Source organism: Tachyglossus aculeatus, chromosome X2 (assembly GCF_015852505.1).
Source record: "Tachyglossus aculeatus isolate mTacAcu1 chromosome X2, mTacAcu1.pri, whole genome shotgun sequence".
In the NCBI taxonomy this organism is placed as follows: Eukaryota; Metazoa; Chordata; class Mammalia; order Monotremata; family Tachyglossidae; genus Tachyglossus; species Tachyglossus aculeatus.
This window is the reverse complement of record NC_052100.1, coordinates 4484990-4501271: the sequence shown is the minus strand read 5'-3', so window position 1 is coordinate 4501271 and position 16282 is coordinate 4484990. Positions and strand designations below refer to the sequence as shown.

Sequence of the window (16282 nt, the reverse complement as noted above, 5' to 3'; positions counted from 1 at the left end):
GGATGGTATTGACACCTGCCTACTTGTTTTGTTGTCAGTTTTCCCCTTCTAGACTGTGAGCCTGTTGTTGGTTAGGGACCGTCTCTACCTGTTGCTGACTTCACTTCCCAAGCGCTTAGCCCAGTGCTCTGCACACAGTAAGCTCTCAATAAATACGATTGAATGAATGAATGCTTTGCACATAGTAAGCGATTGAAAGAATGAATTAATTTATTTGTACATCTTTATTCTATTTGTTTTATTTTTTTAATATGTTTTGTTTTGTTCTCTGTCTCCCCCTTCTAGACTGTGGGCCCGCTGTTGGGTAGGGACCGTCTCTAGATGTTGCCAACTTGGACTTCCCAAGCGCTTACTACAGTGCTCTGCACACAGTAAGCGCTCAATAAATACGATTGAATGAATGAATGAATTCAGCAGTGAAGAGAGACAATCCCTCCTTCCCCTCCCCACAGCACCTGTATATATGTTTGTACATATTTATTACTCTATTTATTTTACTTGTACATATTTACTATTCTATTTATTTTGTTAATATGTTTGGTTTTGTTGTCTGTCTCCCCCTTCTAGACTGTGAGCTCGCTGTTGGGTAGGGACCGTTTCTATATGTTGCTAACTTGGACTTCCCAAGCGCTTAGTACAGTGCTCTGCACACAGTAAGCGCTCAATAAACACGCTCGAATGAATGAATGAATGAGTGAATGAACTCTGCACACAGTAAGCGCTCAATAAATACGATTGAATGAATGAATGAATGTGAGCCCCCGGTGGGACAACCTGATCAATCAATCAATCAATCGTATTTATTGAGCGCTTACTGTGTGCAGACCACTGTACTAAGCGCTTGGGGCCCGCTGGATACCGTGGACGCTCAACAAATATTTGTCCGGGGCGATTTTATCCGTCTGGTGGAATCCATTGAGTCATGATCACCTTGTTACCTCCCCAGCGCTTAGAACAGTGCTTTGCACCTAGTAAGCGCTCAATAAATACCATTATCATTATTATTACAAGTTGGCAACATATAGAGACCGTCCCTACCCACCAGTGGGCTCACAGTCTGGAAGGGGGAGACAGAGAACAAAACCAAACATATTAACAAAATAAAATAAATAGAATAGATATGTACAAGTAAAATAAATAGAGTAATAAATATGTACAAACATATATACATAGATACAGGTGCTGTGGGGATCACCTGATCACCTTGCAACCGCCCCAGCGCTTAGAACAGTGCTTTGCACCTAGTCAGCGCTTAATAAATGCCATTATTATTATTATTATTATTATTATTACAAGTTGGCAACATATAGAGACAGTCCCTACCCACCAGTGGGCTCACAGTCTAGAAGGGGGAGACAGAGAACAAAACCAAACATATTAACAAAAGAAAATAAATAGAATAGATATGTATAAGTAAAATAAATAGAGTAATAAATATGTACAAACATATATACATATATACAGGTGCTGTGGGGATCACCTGATCACGTTGTAACCTCCCCAGCGCTTAGAACAGTGCTTTGCACCTAGTCAGCGCTTAATAAATGCCATTATTATTATTATTATTATTACAAGTTGGCAACATATAGAGACAGTCCCTACCCACCAGTGGGCTCACAGTCTAGAAGGGGGAGACAGAGAACAAAACCAAACATATTAACAAAATAAAATAAATAAAATAGATATGTACAAGTAAAATAGAGTAATAAATATGTACAAACATATATACATAGATACAGGTGCTGTGGGGATCACCTGATCACCTTGCAACCACCCCAGCGCTTAGAACAGTGCTTTGCGCCTAGTAAGCACTTAATAAATGCCATTATTGTTATTATTATTATTATTATTATTATTATTATTACAAGTTGGCAACATATAGAGACAGTCCCTACCCAACAGTGGGCTCACAGTCTAGAAGGGGGAGACAGAGAACAAAACCAAACATATTAACAAAATAAAATAAATCATCATCATCATCAATCGTATTTATTGAGCGCTTACTGTGTGCAGAGCACTGTACTAAGCGCTTGGGAAGTACAAGTTGGCAACAGATAGAGACAGTCCCTACCCAAAAGTGGGTTCACAGTCTAAAAGTAATATAAATAATAATAATATAAAATAATAATAATAATAATGGCATTTATTAAGCGCTTACTAGGTGCAAAGCACTGTTCTAAGCGCTGGGGAGGCTACAAGGTGACCGGTGATCCCCACAGCACCTGTATCTATGTATATATGTTTGTACATATTTATTACCCTATTTATTTAATTTACTTGTACATATCTATTCTATTTATTTTATTTTGTTAATAATAATTATTGAGCACCCAGTAAGCGCTCAATAAATATGACTGAATGATGATTATTATTATGAATGACTAGGGCCGCGATTGGCATTCTGGGAAGCGGCGATCCTCCCCAGGCCCGCTAGGGGTCAGGTGGGGCCGCTCGTCGGCCTTCCGGCGGCGGGCGGGAACTACATGTCCCGGCAGGCCCCGCGGGGCGGCCGGCGCTCCCATTGGCCCCCCGGAGGTCTCGCGAGGTTTCCGGGGCGGGCGGGCCGGCGGCCGGCTGAGGAGAGAGAAGGCGCTGAGGAGGGCGGCGCTGAGGAGGGCGGCCGGGCGGGCTCCTCGGCCGCCATGGGGCTTCTCCGACCGCCGCCTCAGCGCAGACGGAGCCGCGGTGCCGCCCTGCCCCGTTAGGGCCGACCGACGGACCGACCGACGGACCGACGGACGGACCGACGGCCCGCCTCGGGGCTCAGCACCGGGTAGGACGCCCGCCACCCAACGGACTCCGCCCTGCGCCCCTCATTCACTCCATTCAGTCAGTCGGTCAGTCTTCAGCCGGCCAGTCATTCATTCATTCAGTCAGTCTTCAGTCAGTCGGTCAGTCTTCAGCCAGCCAATCATTCATTCATTCAGTCAGTCAGTCTTCAGTCAGCCGGTCAGTCTTCAGTCAGCCAGTCATTCATTCAGCCAGTTTGTCAGTCTTCAGTCATTCATTCAGTCTTCAGTCAGTCATTGTCAGTCTTCAGTCATTCAATCGCTGTCAGTCACTCAGTCTTCAGTCAGTCGGTCAGTCATTCAGTCAGTCTTCAGCCAGTCAGTCATTAATTCAGTCAGTCATTCAGTCAGTCGTCGTCATTCGTTAGTCAATCATTCAGTCATTCCTTCAGTCAGTCAGTCAGTCATTCGGTCAATCATTCAGTCGGTCAGTCTTCAGTCAGTCTTCAGCCAGTCATTCATTCATTCAGTCCGACTTCAGTCAGTCAGTCAATCATTCAGTCATTCCTTCAGTCAGTCATTCGGTCAGTCTTCATTCATTCATTCAGTCGGTCAGTCAGTCAGTCATTGTCAGTCTTCAGTCAGTCGGTCAGTCTTCAATCAGCCAGTCATTTATTCAGCCAGTCGGTCGGTCATTGTCGGCCTTCAGTCACTGTCAGTCACTCAGTCTTCAGTCAGTCGGTCAGTCATTGTCTTCAGTCAGTCGGTCAGTCATTCAGTCAGTCTTCAGTCAGTCATTCAGTCAGTCTTCAGTCATTCGGGCAGTCTTCAGCCAGTCAGTCATTAATTCAGTCAGTCATTTAGTCAGTCGTGGTCATTTGTTAGTCAGTCAGTCAGTCATTCCTTCAGTCAGTCAGTCAGTCGGTCAATCATTCAGTCAGTCTTCAGCCAGCCAGTCATTCATTCATTCATTCAGTACGTCTTCAGTCAGTCAGTCATTCGGTCAGTCATTCATTCATTCAGTCGGTCAGTCTTCATTCATTCAGTCAGTCAGTCAGTCTTCAGCCAGTCATTTAGTCAGTCAGTCGGTCAGTCTTCAGTCAGTCATTCATTCAGTCAGTCAGTCTTCAGCCAGCCATTTAGTCAGTCGTCTGTCAGTCATTCTTTCAATCATTCAGTCATTCCTTCAGTCAGTCATTCGGTCAGTCATTCAGTCAGTCGCACTGACTGAGCGCTTACAGTGTGCAGAGCACTGGACTAAGCACTCAAAGGCTTCTCGGAGGAGATTGACCCTCCCTTGGACTTTCCCCACCATCCTCCGCCCGCCCGTATTCATTCAGTCGCATTCACTGAGCGCTTATAGTGTGCAGAGCACTGGACTAAGCGCTCGAAGGCTTCTCAGAGGAGATTGAGCCTCCCTTGGGCTTTCCCCACCATCCTCCGCCCGTATTCAGTCAGTCAGTCACTCATTGAGCGTTTACTGTGTGCAGAGCACTGGACTAAGCGCTCGAAGGCTTCTCGGAGGAGATTGAGCCCCGCTTGGGCTTTCCCCACTATCCTCTTCCCACTCTGGGCCCGGAGTCATTCAGTCAGTCAGTCATTCAGTCGCATTGACTGAGCGCTTATTGTTTGTAGAGCACTGGACTAAGCACTTGGAAAGTACAGTACAGCAATAGAGACAATCCCTGCCCACAACGGGCTCACAGTCTCGGAGGGGAGGGGGCGGCCCGGCCCTCTGGGGCTGTTGGAGGGGCTTCCGTGGATGGGGAAAATTGGGGAGGGGTGGGTGAATGTGATGGGGAAGGCCTGGGGTCTGTATTGGTGAGGGGGAGGGCTGTCGACTGGAGGCAAATTGGGGAGGGGGAGCGTCCCGGTGAGTGTATTGGACGGGCCGCAGTTTGGGTGCAAATTGGGGAGGGGCCATTGCTTAGGGGTGTATGTATAGGGGGAAGGCCTGGGGTCTGTACTGGGGAGGGGGAAGGCTGTCGTGTGGGTGCAGATTGGTGAGGAGGGGGACTGGCCCCATGGGTGTATTGTGTGGGGGTACGTCGGGGAAGGGGGATTGTTGGCTGTCCTGTGGGTATGAATTGGGGAGGGGGGTGGGTATGTATTTATGGGGGTGGGTGATCTGGTGGGTGTGCCTATTGGAGGGCTGTCATGGGTGTGAATTGGAGGAGGGGTATGTGTTGGGGCGTGGGGGACATCTTGTCGTGTGTGTGTATGTGTGAAGTAGTGGGAAGGGGTTTGGTTTGGAGGGGTGTCTTTATTCATTCAGTCAATCGTATTTATTGAGCACTTACTGTGTGCAGAGCACTGTACTAAGCATATACTAAGCGTATATAGGGAGAGGGGGATGACCGGTGTGTGTACACGGGGATGGGGCTCAACCTTAAGCAGGGTCGGGGTGTGTGTTTGAGGAGAGGGATGGCGTGTGTGTGTGTGTGTGTGTGTGTGTGTGTGTGTGTGTGTTTGTATTGGAGGGGCTGTCATGTGTGTGAATTGGTAGACAAGGGCTTGGAAAGAGAGGAAGGAGACAGCTGGTATGTATGTCTATAGCTTTAATTCTATGTGTTCTGACGATTTTGACACCTGTCTACATGTTTTGTCGTCCATCTCCCCCTTCTAGACTGTGAGCCCGTCGTTGGGTAGGGACCTCTCTATATGTTGCCAACTTGGACTTCCCAAGCACTTGGTATAGTGCTCTGCACACAGTAAGCGCTCAGTAAATACGACTGAATGAATGAATGAGTGAATACGGTGAGGGACGCTGGGGTCTGTGAATTGGTGGGAAGGGGATGCTAGAGGTGGGTGGGGGTGGCATCTGGACCTGGGTATGTCGGGGTCAGGGGGAGGAGCTGGGCAGAGACCTGGACAGGTTGTGGAGGGGGACCTCTGCTTCACCTGCCCTTCCTTAGGGTGCCTGGATTGTAGAGAATCCAGCCGTCGTCCCCCCAGACCGACTTCTTCCCAACAGCCCCCCACCCCCCGGAACCACCCTAGCCCGGAGGAGGGGGTGCATGGCTGCGCTGGCTCCAACTTTGCGACCCCAGCCCACCATCGACCCCCGGCTCACGTCATCCCCCGGGCCTGGAATGCCCCCAGTCCCTCTGCCCATCCGCCAAGCTAGCTCTCTTCCTCCCTTCAAGGCCCTGCTGAGAGCTCACCTCCTCCAGGAGGCCTTCCCAGACTGAGCCCCTTCCTTCCTCTCCCCCTCATCCCCCTCTCCATCCCCCTCATCTTACCTCCTTCCCTTCTCCACAGCACGTGTATATATGTTTGCACATGTTTATTACTCTATTTATTTTACTTGTACATATCTATTCTATTTATTTTATTTTGTTAGTATGTTTGGTTTTTTTTTTCTCTGTCTCCCCCTTTTAGACTGTGAGCCCAATGTTGGGTAGGGATTGTCTCTATATGTTGCCAATTTGTACTTCCCAAGTGCTTAGTACGGTGCTCTGCACACAGTAAGCGCTCAGTAAATATGATTGATTGATTGATTGATTGTTCTGCCTTCTTTCAGAGCCCCCGCATGGAGTCCGGTCGGGAAACTTGGCCAATTCAGCGTCGCCTGCAGAATGAGCTTTTTTGATCACCTCTTTGGATCAGCCTAACTTTCACAGGTCTGGGCCCGGCAATGTGACGTTTTCTGTGTTGTTTTGTCGCGTGTTCCCCGCCCCCAGGGATGTCCCTTTTTTTAGCGAATAACGTGGTTGGGGATGCTCCTTCTGGGAGCGTAATGAAAAGTCGGAGGCTTTTGGAAAATCAGCCAAAGAGAGCCGGCTTATCCCGTGTCACGTTCATCCATGATCCTTGCATGTCTGTGCTCCATTCAACGCACCTACAAAAATCCCCCTCACTTATAGAAGTGTCAGTCCCCCAGATGAAAATGCCCTGTGTCATTTCTTATCAGGTGGCAGGGCATCAAAGCTCCGGATTTCTCACCTCCACCACTACCACAACAATCTGCTCTCATGGCATCGAGAGAGCCCGATGTTCCCGGTAACCTGAATTCTTTCCACTTATCGTGCCTATTGCAGTCCAGCTTACCAAGGGGGAGGGATCGGGTTTGCGTTCTATACTTTCCCAGGCGCTTAGTACAGTGGTCGGCGCACAGTAAGCTCTCAATAAATACGATTGAATGTGAGCTTGAGTAAAAACAGTTGATTCTTGAACTGGCAGTGTAAGGCGACATTGTTCTAATGCCCCACTTTTTTTGTTGTTGTTGCTTTTTTAATTGGTAACTAAACGCTTACTAGGTGTCAAGTACTCTTCCAAGTGCTGGGACAGACGCAAGTTAATTATTCCAGACACAGTCCCTGCCCCAAAGTCAAGTAGTGGGGAGAATGGACATTGAATCTCTATTTTTGCAATAGAGAAAACTGAGGCACAGAGGATAATGATGATAATAATTATGGTATAAAGTGCTTACTGTGTGCCAGGCACTGTACTAAACAAGTATAAGCAAATTAGGATGGGTACAAGCAAATTAGGCTGGGCACAGTTCCTGTCCTGCATAGGCCTCACAGATGGGGGGACTGAGGCACAGAGAAGTGAAGCAACTTGCCCAAGGTCACACAGCGAGCAAGCGGCGGAGCCAGGATTAAAACCCAGATCCTCTGGCTCCCAGGCCTGGACTTCATCCACCAGGCCACGCTGCTTCTCACTCTGGAGTGAGCAAGCGGTGAATTTCCCAGTTGATATTCCAGGGCGAATTCCACCGCTCCCAAAATGAGCTCCAGCCAGTAGATCTCGTCAGCGTTCCCCAAAAACAAACCCCCATCACCCTAATAATCAGGGGGAAGGAGGCTTCGCTTCTGTCCCCATGAAGAGTAGAAGTCGCTCTCTCACTCGCTGGAGCCTTTTTTAGCTGGTTTCGCTTTGAAATTCGCCACTGTGGCAAATCCTGGGTTTCTACCAGGCTAATAATTGACTTGTAGGGTTGCTTGTTTGGCCTTGCCAAAAGCCGAGAATTAGACCCGAGGGCCGGAGCGACTTGGAAATACGTGCTAGAGACTTTCCCTGGCCCCAGCAAGAAACGGAACAGAAAGGCAGTAAACTCACTTTTAAGGCAGCGGATTAGTGGTAATAATACTAATTATGACATTTGTTAGGCATTTGCTATGTTCCAGGCACTGTACTAAGCTCTGGGGTCGATACAAGGTAATCAGGTTGTCCCATGTGGAGCTCTCAGTCTTAATCCTCATTGTAAAGACGAGGGAGCTGAGGCACAGAGAAGTGAAGCGACTGGCCCAAAGTCACACAGCTGACAAGTGGCGGAGCCGGGATTAGAACCCACGACCTCCGACTCCCAAGCCCGGGCTCTTTCCACTAAGCCACGCTGCTTCTCTAGTAGCATTTGTTGAGCGCCCACTTGGTGCGGTGGGCTATACTAGGTGCCTGAGAAATACAATATGGGCCAACCAGGTGCCTCGTGTCCTGCCCTCAAGAAGCTCCTGCGTTGCCAGTATCAACGTTATTTATTGAGCACCTGTGACCAGTAGTGTTTCTGGGAAGAAAATGAAAGACGCAGTCCTTGCCCTTAGAGTTGATCGTCTAGTGGTGGTGGTGGGCAAAATAAATTGTAGTTAGCAACAAATGAGAAAACCAGGGTGATTTTTTTTTTTTGTCGAGAACAGACCCAGCCGCAGCAGCATGTAGAGGATGCATTCATATCTGCCCATTCATTCATTTAATCACTTATTGAGCGCTTGCTGTGTGCCACCCCCCCACCTCATTCTCACTGCATCCTCACCACCATTGCCACCATTGTCGGGAGATCATCAATTCACAGATCCCGACCTCCAGAAAAGCCCCATAGATGTCTTCGGTGAATCCACGGGGGGCCTCCTGTACGCTAAGCACTGTCCTAAGTGCTTGGGAGAGGAAAGTATGACAGCATTGGCAAAGTCCTCACTTCTCGGCCAGGGCCCACCCCAAAACAAAGCCGCCGTTGTGTGTCAATATTTCATCGTTCCTGGTGTGTCTGGCTCTCCTACAGACTCTGAGATTGTGAAGCTTCCAAGGGATGGGGTGTCTCTGCTATTCCCAGCTGGGTTTTCTCTCCCCGTACTGAGTACGGTGCTCTGAACATGGTACGCACCTAGGAAAGACTATTTTACTATAATAATTGTGGTATTAAGGGCTTGCTCTCCGCCACTCGCTGCACCAAGCAAGTCAATCGGGTCGGACCCAGACCCAGTCCCACCCAGGGCCGGCAGTCCCCAGTTGTTTGAAGAGGAGGTTGAGGGCCAGAGAAGTTAACAACTTTCCCAAGGTTGCACAGCAGGCAGGTGGAAGAGGAGGCGTTAGAATCCAGGGCATCTGGCTCCCAAGCCCGGGCTCTGGTTACAGGGAACAGCTAAAACTGGATTCGACATGGTGAGGCATTTTAGTACCTTTCTCCTTTGGAGACTTGCTCTAGCCACCTCAAGGGCTTGTGGGACTCCAGCTGCCCAGCTTGATGCTCCAACGAGGCTCCGATAATATTATAATAATAATAATGGTGGCATTTGTCAAGCTCTTATTAAGTGCCATGCCCTGTGCTAAGTGCTGGGGGTAGGTACAAGGTGATTGGGTTGGACCCAGTCCTTGACCCAGTCTTCATCCCCGTTTTACTGATGAGTTAACTGAGGCTCGGAGAAGTGAAGTGACCTACCCAAGGTCACACAGCAGACAAGTGGCGGAACCAGGATTAGAACACAGGTCCTTCTACCTCCCAGGCCCGAGCTCTAGCCACTAGGCCATGCTGCTTCCCTAGCCTTGCCTTCTGATAGCCCCGAAAACGTGCCTCTGGCAGGATCAGGGCCCCTCCCGGGCAGCGCTAATCTGGCAAGCTTCAGGTTGTGTATTGTGTTACCGAAGCGCTTTTCACCGTGTAAGAGGGACCCATCCCTGGGGAGACAAAACCATCTTCCGGTTTCCCTAATGCCCGCTTTCCGGCCAGGGTGGTCACTGGGTTCGAGTTCCCCGAGAGAGAGTGAGAGATGGTGACGGGTGTGTCCATCCTCAGCTCTGGAGCCCAGCCAGGGCGGGCCAGCCGGGAAGATGTCCCTCCCGGTGGGAATGCATCGGCGGGCGTTCAGCTACGACGACGCCTTGGAGGACCTCACGCCGATGACCCCTCCACCAGCGGACATGGGCAGCAACGTCCTGTGGAAAGAACCCGTCATCCCGGAGCGCAAGTACCAGCAGCTGTCCAAGGTATGACACCCCCCCCCCCCCGACCAATGGACGGATGCCCGGCTCCCCCCCGGGGGGCTGCCATTGTAGCCAGGGCGACGGGGCCTGGCGTGAGGGCGACTCTCTGAGACAGCGGAGATGCCGGGAGCTCAAGAGGGATGAGCAGGGGAGGGGAGAGGGCAGACCTTGAGGTGGGGGCCGGCCCCCCAACAAACACCCAGGCAGAGAACCGCGCCCCTTTCTCCCTCCCAGCCTGTCTCGAGTCGAGTAGGAAATGCCCGCTCCGATCCTTCTCCTCACACCCGGGGTGGCGAAGAGAGACGAGCTTCCGTGTCTGATCCCGGGAACGGAAGCACGTCCGTGAATCGGGCTGCCAGCTGAGCGGGAGCTTCCGTGGATTTACCGATCCTGGGCAGAGGCCTTAAAACAACAAGAACAATGTTGGCATTTGTTAAGCGCTTACTATGTGCAAAGCACTATTCTAAGCGCTGGGGGGGGATACAAAGTGATCAGGTTGTCCCATGTGGGGTTCACAGTCTTTCTTCTTGTGGCCGAAGCCATCCCCTCCCCAAGCCTTCCATTGGGCAGCTTCAGGGCAGTCCAGACGTGGAAACGGGGCTCTGTTTACTCGCTGAGAAATGGCACGGTGCTTTACCCATTCCAGAACGCCTGGGATATTTTGTCTCGAGGCCACTGGCCATTGGCCTCTGATAGCTTTAAACAGGGAGCATACTGGCTCTTTTAGAAGTTTGAAAAGAGCCCTAGAATCCTTGAAGTTTTGCAGGAAAAAGTTTTTTGATGCTTTAGTTTAATTCCCGGACCTGGGTTCAAGTAGCGTCAGATTTCGTGGTAGATTTTTTTCCTGCTATCGATCCCCGCCCGCCTCGAGAGAAGAGCAGTTCCTTTTGGCATGGCTCTCCATCCACACACGGGCACATCCACAGCTCAAGCCTAAGACAATCAGCAGGATCCGTTTATAGTCTGCCGCGTCAAGATGGGCGGCGAAAGCAAGAAACGCCGTTCTTGAGCCGGCCCGTCCCCGGGCTCTGTCTTGGACAGCAGTTGCCCTCCCTGACTCCCCTGGCAGCTAACACCTCTCCCGGAGATCTCTTCTGGGTGGGAGGAGGCGTCAGCGTTGTACCCCAGTCACACCCCTGTCCCTCTCCCTTCTCAACCCCCTCTCCCCACCTCTCTGTCACAGGTTGAAGAAGGGGAGACCGCTGTGCTCTCGCCCACCCTCACCCACTCCTCATCCAGCGACAACATGAGCAAGGTTCCAGTGGTGAAGGCCAAGGCTACCCACGTCATCATGAATTCCCTAATTACAAGTAAGAACCCGTTGACGTCTCTTGGGGCCCAGTGGGTCGGGGGCAGAAGTTGCCGCAGTTCGGATACAACCCTCTCCCCACCCCGTTCTGTGACTCACGGGTCCCATCTCTCAGCTTTGGAGTGCCTCAGTCGAAATTAGCCGTAGTTTTCCCCCCAAATAAGGGTGCTGATTTATTTTTCATTTTTTATGGTATCTGTTGAGCGCTTACTATGCGGCAGACACTGTTCTGAGCACTGGGGTAGATACCAGTTAATAAGGTCAGATAGTGTCCACATTAACCCCCATTTTACAGATGAGTAACTGAGGACCAGCGAAGTGAAGTGACTCACCCAAAATCATACAGACAGCAAGTGGAGGAACTGGGATTAGAATTTAGGTCCTTCTGAATCCCCGGCCTGGGCTCTACCCACTAGGCCACGCTGCTTACCTGAAGGGGTCCCGGCAGTGGTTTTGCCCAGTCCCGGCCCTCTCGATATGCCCAGGGTGGTTTTTTTTTTTCCTTTTCCTCAATCTGGAGACGAAAGTCAGAGAACTCTTGTCGTCTGTTGCCTGTGAGGGGCAAGAGCCCGACCCTCAGGAAATCAGCGAGCGTCCCCCAAAAGTCATTTCACCTTTTCCTTGCACCCTCTGCCTGGGGGTCCCGCACCCAAACCAGACCCCTTCTTCTCCTGCCCCCATGTCTCACCAAGAGCCTGACCAGTGAATGGCTCGGATTAGGCAAGCGGCAGTAAAAATGTGAGACAGAGACATGACCATAAGCTCATCCTGGGCAGGGAGTTGTCTGCAAACTCTGCTGTGCTGGATTCTCCCAAGCGCTTAGGACAGGGCTCTGCACACAATAAGCATTCAGTAAACAACCCTGATTGATCGATGGATTGGTTTGAGGGCGGAAATAGGGTGCTAGGCCCGGGCCGCCAACTGACGCGTCTCCATTCGGTGTCAGGATCCCTGACACGTCGGCCCTGTGATTCATTCAGTCGTATTTATCGAGCTCTTACTGTGCGCAAAGCACTGTCCTAAGCTCTTGGGAGAGTACAATATAACAGACACATTCCCTGCCCACAACGAATTTACCTGATGGTGAGCTAAGCCATCATCGAAGCCTTATGGAATTGGTTTTTTTGTTTTAAAAAGGGCTTCAGGGCGGCCTGATAAACACATCTTGTGGGTTTTGTAGCGAGGGGCTGATCATTGCTAGGGAGAGTAGCCTTAGAGGCCGCCCCTGCCATCCTCTCAGGACTGCCCTTCTCGCCCCGGGCACCTCTGGGGTCAGCATCTCTCTCTCTTTCTTCTCCTCCTTCCATCTTTCTTCTGCTTCTTTCTTCTTCTTCTTCCTTCTTTTCTTCTTCTTTCTTCTTTTTCTTTTCTTCTCCCCCTTCCCGGTTGCAGAGCAGACGCAGGAGAGCATTCAGCGTTTTGAGCAGCAGGCAGGGCTGAGGGATGCCGGTTACACCCCGCACAAGGGCCTCACCACTGAAGAGACCAAGTACCACAGGATGGCGGAAGCCGTGCACGTACGTCTCGCCCCTTGATCCGGGGCCGCCGGCCCGTCCCTCAAAGACAAAAGCGGGAGTGAAACGCCGGAAACCTCAAACTCAAAATTCAACGTGGATTTGAAGTGGAGGGGGAAAAAAAATGGATAAAACCGGGAAAGAGGCCTCTCCCCTGCCTCCCATATGGGTAGACGGTCTTTCTGGCCAGAAGCGCCTGGGTCTTGTCAATCTGGGCTTGAGATTTCTGGCTCCGGGGCTCCTATCATTGTTGGGAGCTCAGCATGAGTGAAAGAGGAGGTGACCAGCAATCAATCAGTTGTACTGAGTGCTTATGATGTGCAGAGCACTGTACTAAGGGCTTGGGAGAGTCCAAATGAACCAAATTAGCAGACACGTTCTCTGTCCATAATGAGCTTCAGTCTAGAGGATGAGTTTACAATCTCCCTCTGGGGCAGAGCTCTCTCCCTCCGGTCACCGTTCCCAACCCTAAATGGTCCTTTCCCCTCCCATCCAAGGGTCACCTCTGCTTCCCTCTTCAGAGAAGGTTGTCCAGAGACTGATCTTGCCCCCTTCCCGCTGATTGTGTCAATGCCACCCGGCCAGAGAGACCCACCCACACTTAAAGCCCTCAGCCCTGGCACACCCGGGATGCCCGGCTCACGAACGCACCCTCGCCCTCAGGACGGGCTCGATATCAGCCCCCACTCAGGGAATTCGGGGCAGGTGCTCGGGTGCCAGCTTCTCCTGGCAACCGGTCCTGGCCGCTTCCGACCCTCATTGAGGTTGGCAGAGACCACCAAGACAAAGTTAGCCACGTGTCCTGCACAGACCGACCGACCCCAACTCTCCCTGCCCACAAAGCCCTCCTCACTAGCTTTTTTTGGGGGGGGTGGGTGACCCCATGGTGATTCCTATAACATCTACTCAGGGGCAAGAGGCTGGATCTTGTGCTTTCCCAGACGCTCAGTACAGTGCCCTGTACCCAGTAGATGCTCCAGAAGTACCTTGAATATACTACAGGCAGGCAGACCTAAAAGTATTTTAAGGCCAGCAAAAGAGCATCCAATCTTGCCATCTGTGGGCTTGAAAGGTTCTTTACTTCTGGGTATAAGGAATGTCGAATTTACTGTAATTTTTTTTTTTTAAGCTTTAAAGGTTTAAAGGTCTATGTATATATGGTTGTACATATTTATTACTCTATTTTACTTGTACATTTCTATCCTATTTATTTTATTTTGTTGGTATGTTTGGTTCTGTTCTCTGTCTCCCCCTTTTAGACTGTGAGCCCACTGTTGGGTAGGGACTGTCTCTATGTGTTGCCAATTTGTACTTCCCAAGCGCTTAGTACAGTACTCTGCACATAGTAAGCGCTCAATAAATATGATTGATTGATTGATTGATTGATTTAAAACCAACCGCCCCCCTTTCTTTTTTCTTTCTTCCGACCCCCCTTTTCTTTTTCTTTCAGAAGCTAAAACTGCAAAGCGGAGAGATGACCAAAGAAGAGCAGCAGGCCTCCTCAGCCCAGTCCACCCCCAGCGGCACCCCGCACTCGTCGCCCAGACAGAAGAACAGGTGGGCAGCCCCCTCCCCATCTCGCCCCGGTCCAAGCTTTGGGCTGAACCCCTTGCCCGGGCAGGAGGGGCACTGGGTGGAAAGTCTGGCTTCAGAGTTGGCCTTTGGGACAGTGAGTCACTAGTCTGCCCAGAGCCCGGTCGGGCCTGGTTCTGCCAACTTCCTGGGGCCGAGGCCCCGCCGGGGAGTGCCCCGGGGGGATCCTGGGGGTTGAGGGGACCCCGGTTTCCCTCCTGCCGATGCTCCTGTTCCTCCGTGGCCCGTGTGGCTGCTCAGGGCCGGCAGTGAATTCACCCCCACTTCCTTCCTTCCAGAGGCTGGTTCAGCCACGGACCGTCCACCTCCCTGCCCGGCCCGGACTTTGGCCCCACGGATCCCGGGACCGGCGACCGGGATCGGGCCGCCTCTGAAAAGTGGAGCCTCTTCGGCCCCAGGACCCTCCAGAAGTCAGATTCAGGTATCGTTTGGGGAACGCCCCCCGACCCCACCTCCCACCACCCCGCCATGAGAGGGGAAGCCGCGGATCAGATCACGGCATCGTTTCTCTCTGAAGCCCGGGCCTCGCGGCCCTAGATGGCTCGTCCCAGGTCGCCAAGGCAACTGGTCCAAACACAGGCAGGAAATGTCTGCTGCGTGACCTTGGGCAAGTCACTTCTATGCCCCAGTTCCCTCGTCTGTAAAATGGGGATTGAAACTGTGAGCCCCATGTGGAACAGGGACAATTTTTATTGTGGGACCACAGTTCTTCTTCAGAGAAGAAGGGGGAGGGAAAGCAGGGCACGAACCTCACTTTTACAAAATAAGAAAGCAGAGGTTCTGAAAAGTCAAGGGACTTGTCCATGGCAGGCAAGTGGCAGAGCCAGGATTAGAGCCAAGGTCTTCTGCGGCCCGGGCTGTTTCTGCTAGGCCCCGGCACACAGTGAGTGTCTGCTGGGCGCTCAGCGTGCCTAAGGCGAACTGCCCCCTTTCCTGGCCTCCAGGAGCTTACAGTCCATGGGCTTGTTTCCCCCCTGCCCGGGACAGCGGTGGCTTCTGTATATTGGGGTCGATATCATCATCATCATCAATCGTATTTATTGAGCGCTTACTATGTGCAGAGCACTGTACTAAGCGCTTGGGAAGTACAAACTGGCAACATATAGAGACAGTCCCTACCCAACAGTGGGCTCACAGTCTAAAAGACTGTCGATATCCCCCCTTCAGCCCACCCTCACGCCCTCTTCTCCCCCCCCCGCCCCCGCCGCCCCTTCAGGTGGCTTTTCCGTCCAGTCGTACAGAGGTGCCCAGAAGCCGAGCCCAATGGAGCTCCTGCGGGCCCAGGCCGCCCGCCTGGCAGACGAACCCGCCGCCCTGAAGCCCCCCAAGATGGACATCCCCCCGCTGGAGGGGAAGAAACCGGCTCCCAGGGCCCACAACCTGAAGCCGCGGGACTTGAATGTGCTCACCCCCACTGGGTTTTAGGCACCACCTCTCCCCTCCCACCCGGGTTGTGGGGTGGGGGGCTGTACCCAGACCCCCTTTTGTCGTTGCCAGTGGAACTCCCTGCCGGCCTCGACCCCCCTCCCACATGTCCTGGAGTCCCTGGAAAGGTCAATCCAAGAAACGCGGTCTCCCACCCCCTCCCCACTCCCCCCAACCCATTTGACTGTGGCCCGGTGCGGATCCGTAGAACGAGGCCGCCGTCATCGCTGCCGCCGTTGCTGCGGCGGGAAAGCATTAAACCCAACTAGACGCTGGTGGCTTTGCATGTCTACAGTCTCTTGCTTGATGGTAGCATGCCACGGGTTTCCGGCCGCCCCTCGAACCCCGCTCCCCGGCCCCTCCCGCCGGAAGCCACTGCCAGGGGGGCACCAGGAGCTGCCCATAGAGCCAAGCATCCTGCCGCCCACCCTTCAGCGCTCGCTGTCCCAAATGGCACCAAAAAATGGGGGGCTGGGGACACCCGGGTGGGGGACTGGCCCCTGTTGCGGGCC

General features: G+C 52.0%; 1 protein-coding gene across 3 annotated transcripts; it reads left to right on the top strand.

The window, feature by feature from the left end:
- The first annotated feature begins 2596 nt into the window (after positions 1-2596).
- On the top strand, positions 2597-15798 carry KIAA1191 (KIAA1191 ortholog). Of its 3 annotated transcripts, none has more exons than XM_038770982.1 (9): positions 2597-2773; positions 6253-6352; positions 6643-6731; positions 9742-9932; positions 11113-11239; positions 12631-12755; positions 14203-14309; positions 14624-14766; positions 15562-15798. In XM_038770982.1, the coding sequence occupies exons 3-9, from the start codon at positions 6704-6706 to the stop codon at positions 15768-15770; spliced, it is 930 nt and encodes a 309-aa protein (XP_038626910.1). In that variant the 5' UTR covers positions 2597-2773; positions 6253-6352; positions 6643-6703; the 3' UTR covers positions 15771-15798. The 3 variants fall into 3 exon arrangements, with proteins under 3 accessions (XP_038626910.1, XP_038626911.1, XP_038626912.1); XM_038770983.1 differs by having other exon boundaries at positions 2597-2837; XM_038770984.1 differs by lacking the exon at positions 6643-6731.
- Positions 15799-16282: the final 484 nt, after the last annotated feature.

What these genes read in the sequence shown, in the direction of transcription:
- KIAA1191 (XM_038770982.1), top strand. Translation starts at nt 6,704, where the DNA reads ATGGCATCGAGAGAGCCCGATGTTCCCG. An exon ending in GAGAGAGCCCGATGTTCCCG is followed by an intron (nt 6,732 to 9,741) that starts GTAACCTGAATT and finishes GTCCATCCTCAG; the next exon opens with CTCTGGAGCCCAGCCAGGGC. An exon ending in CATGAATTCCCTAATTACAA is followed by an intron (nt 11,240 to 12,630) that starts GTAAGAACCCGT and finishes TCCCGGTTGCAG; the next exon opens with AGCAGACGCAGGAGAGCATT.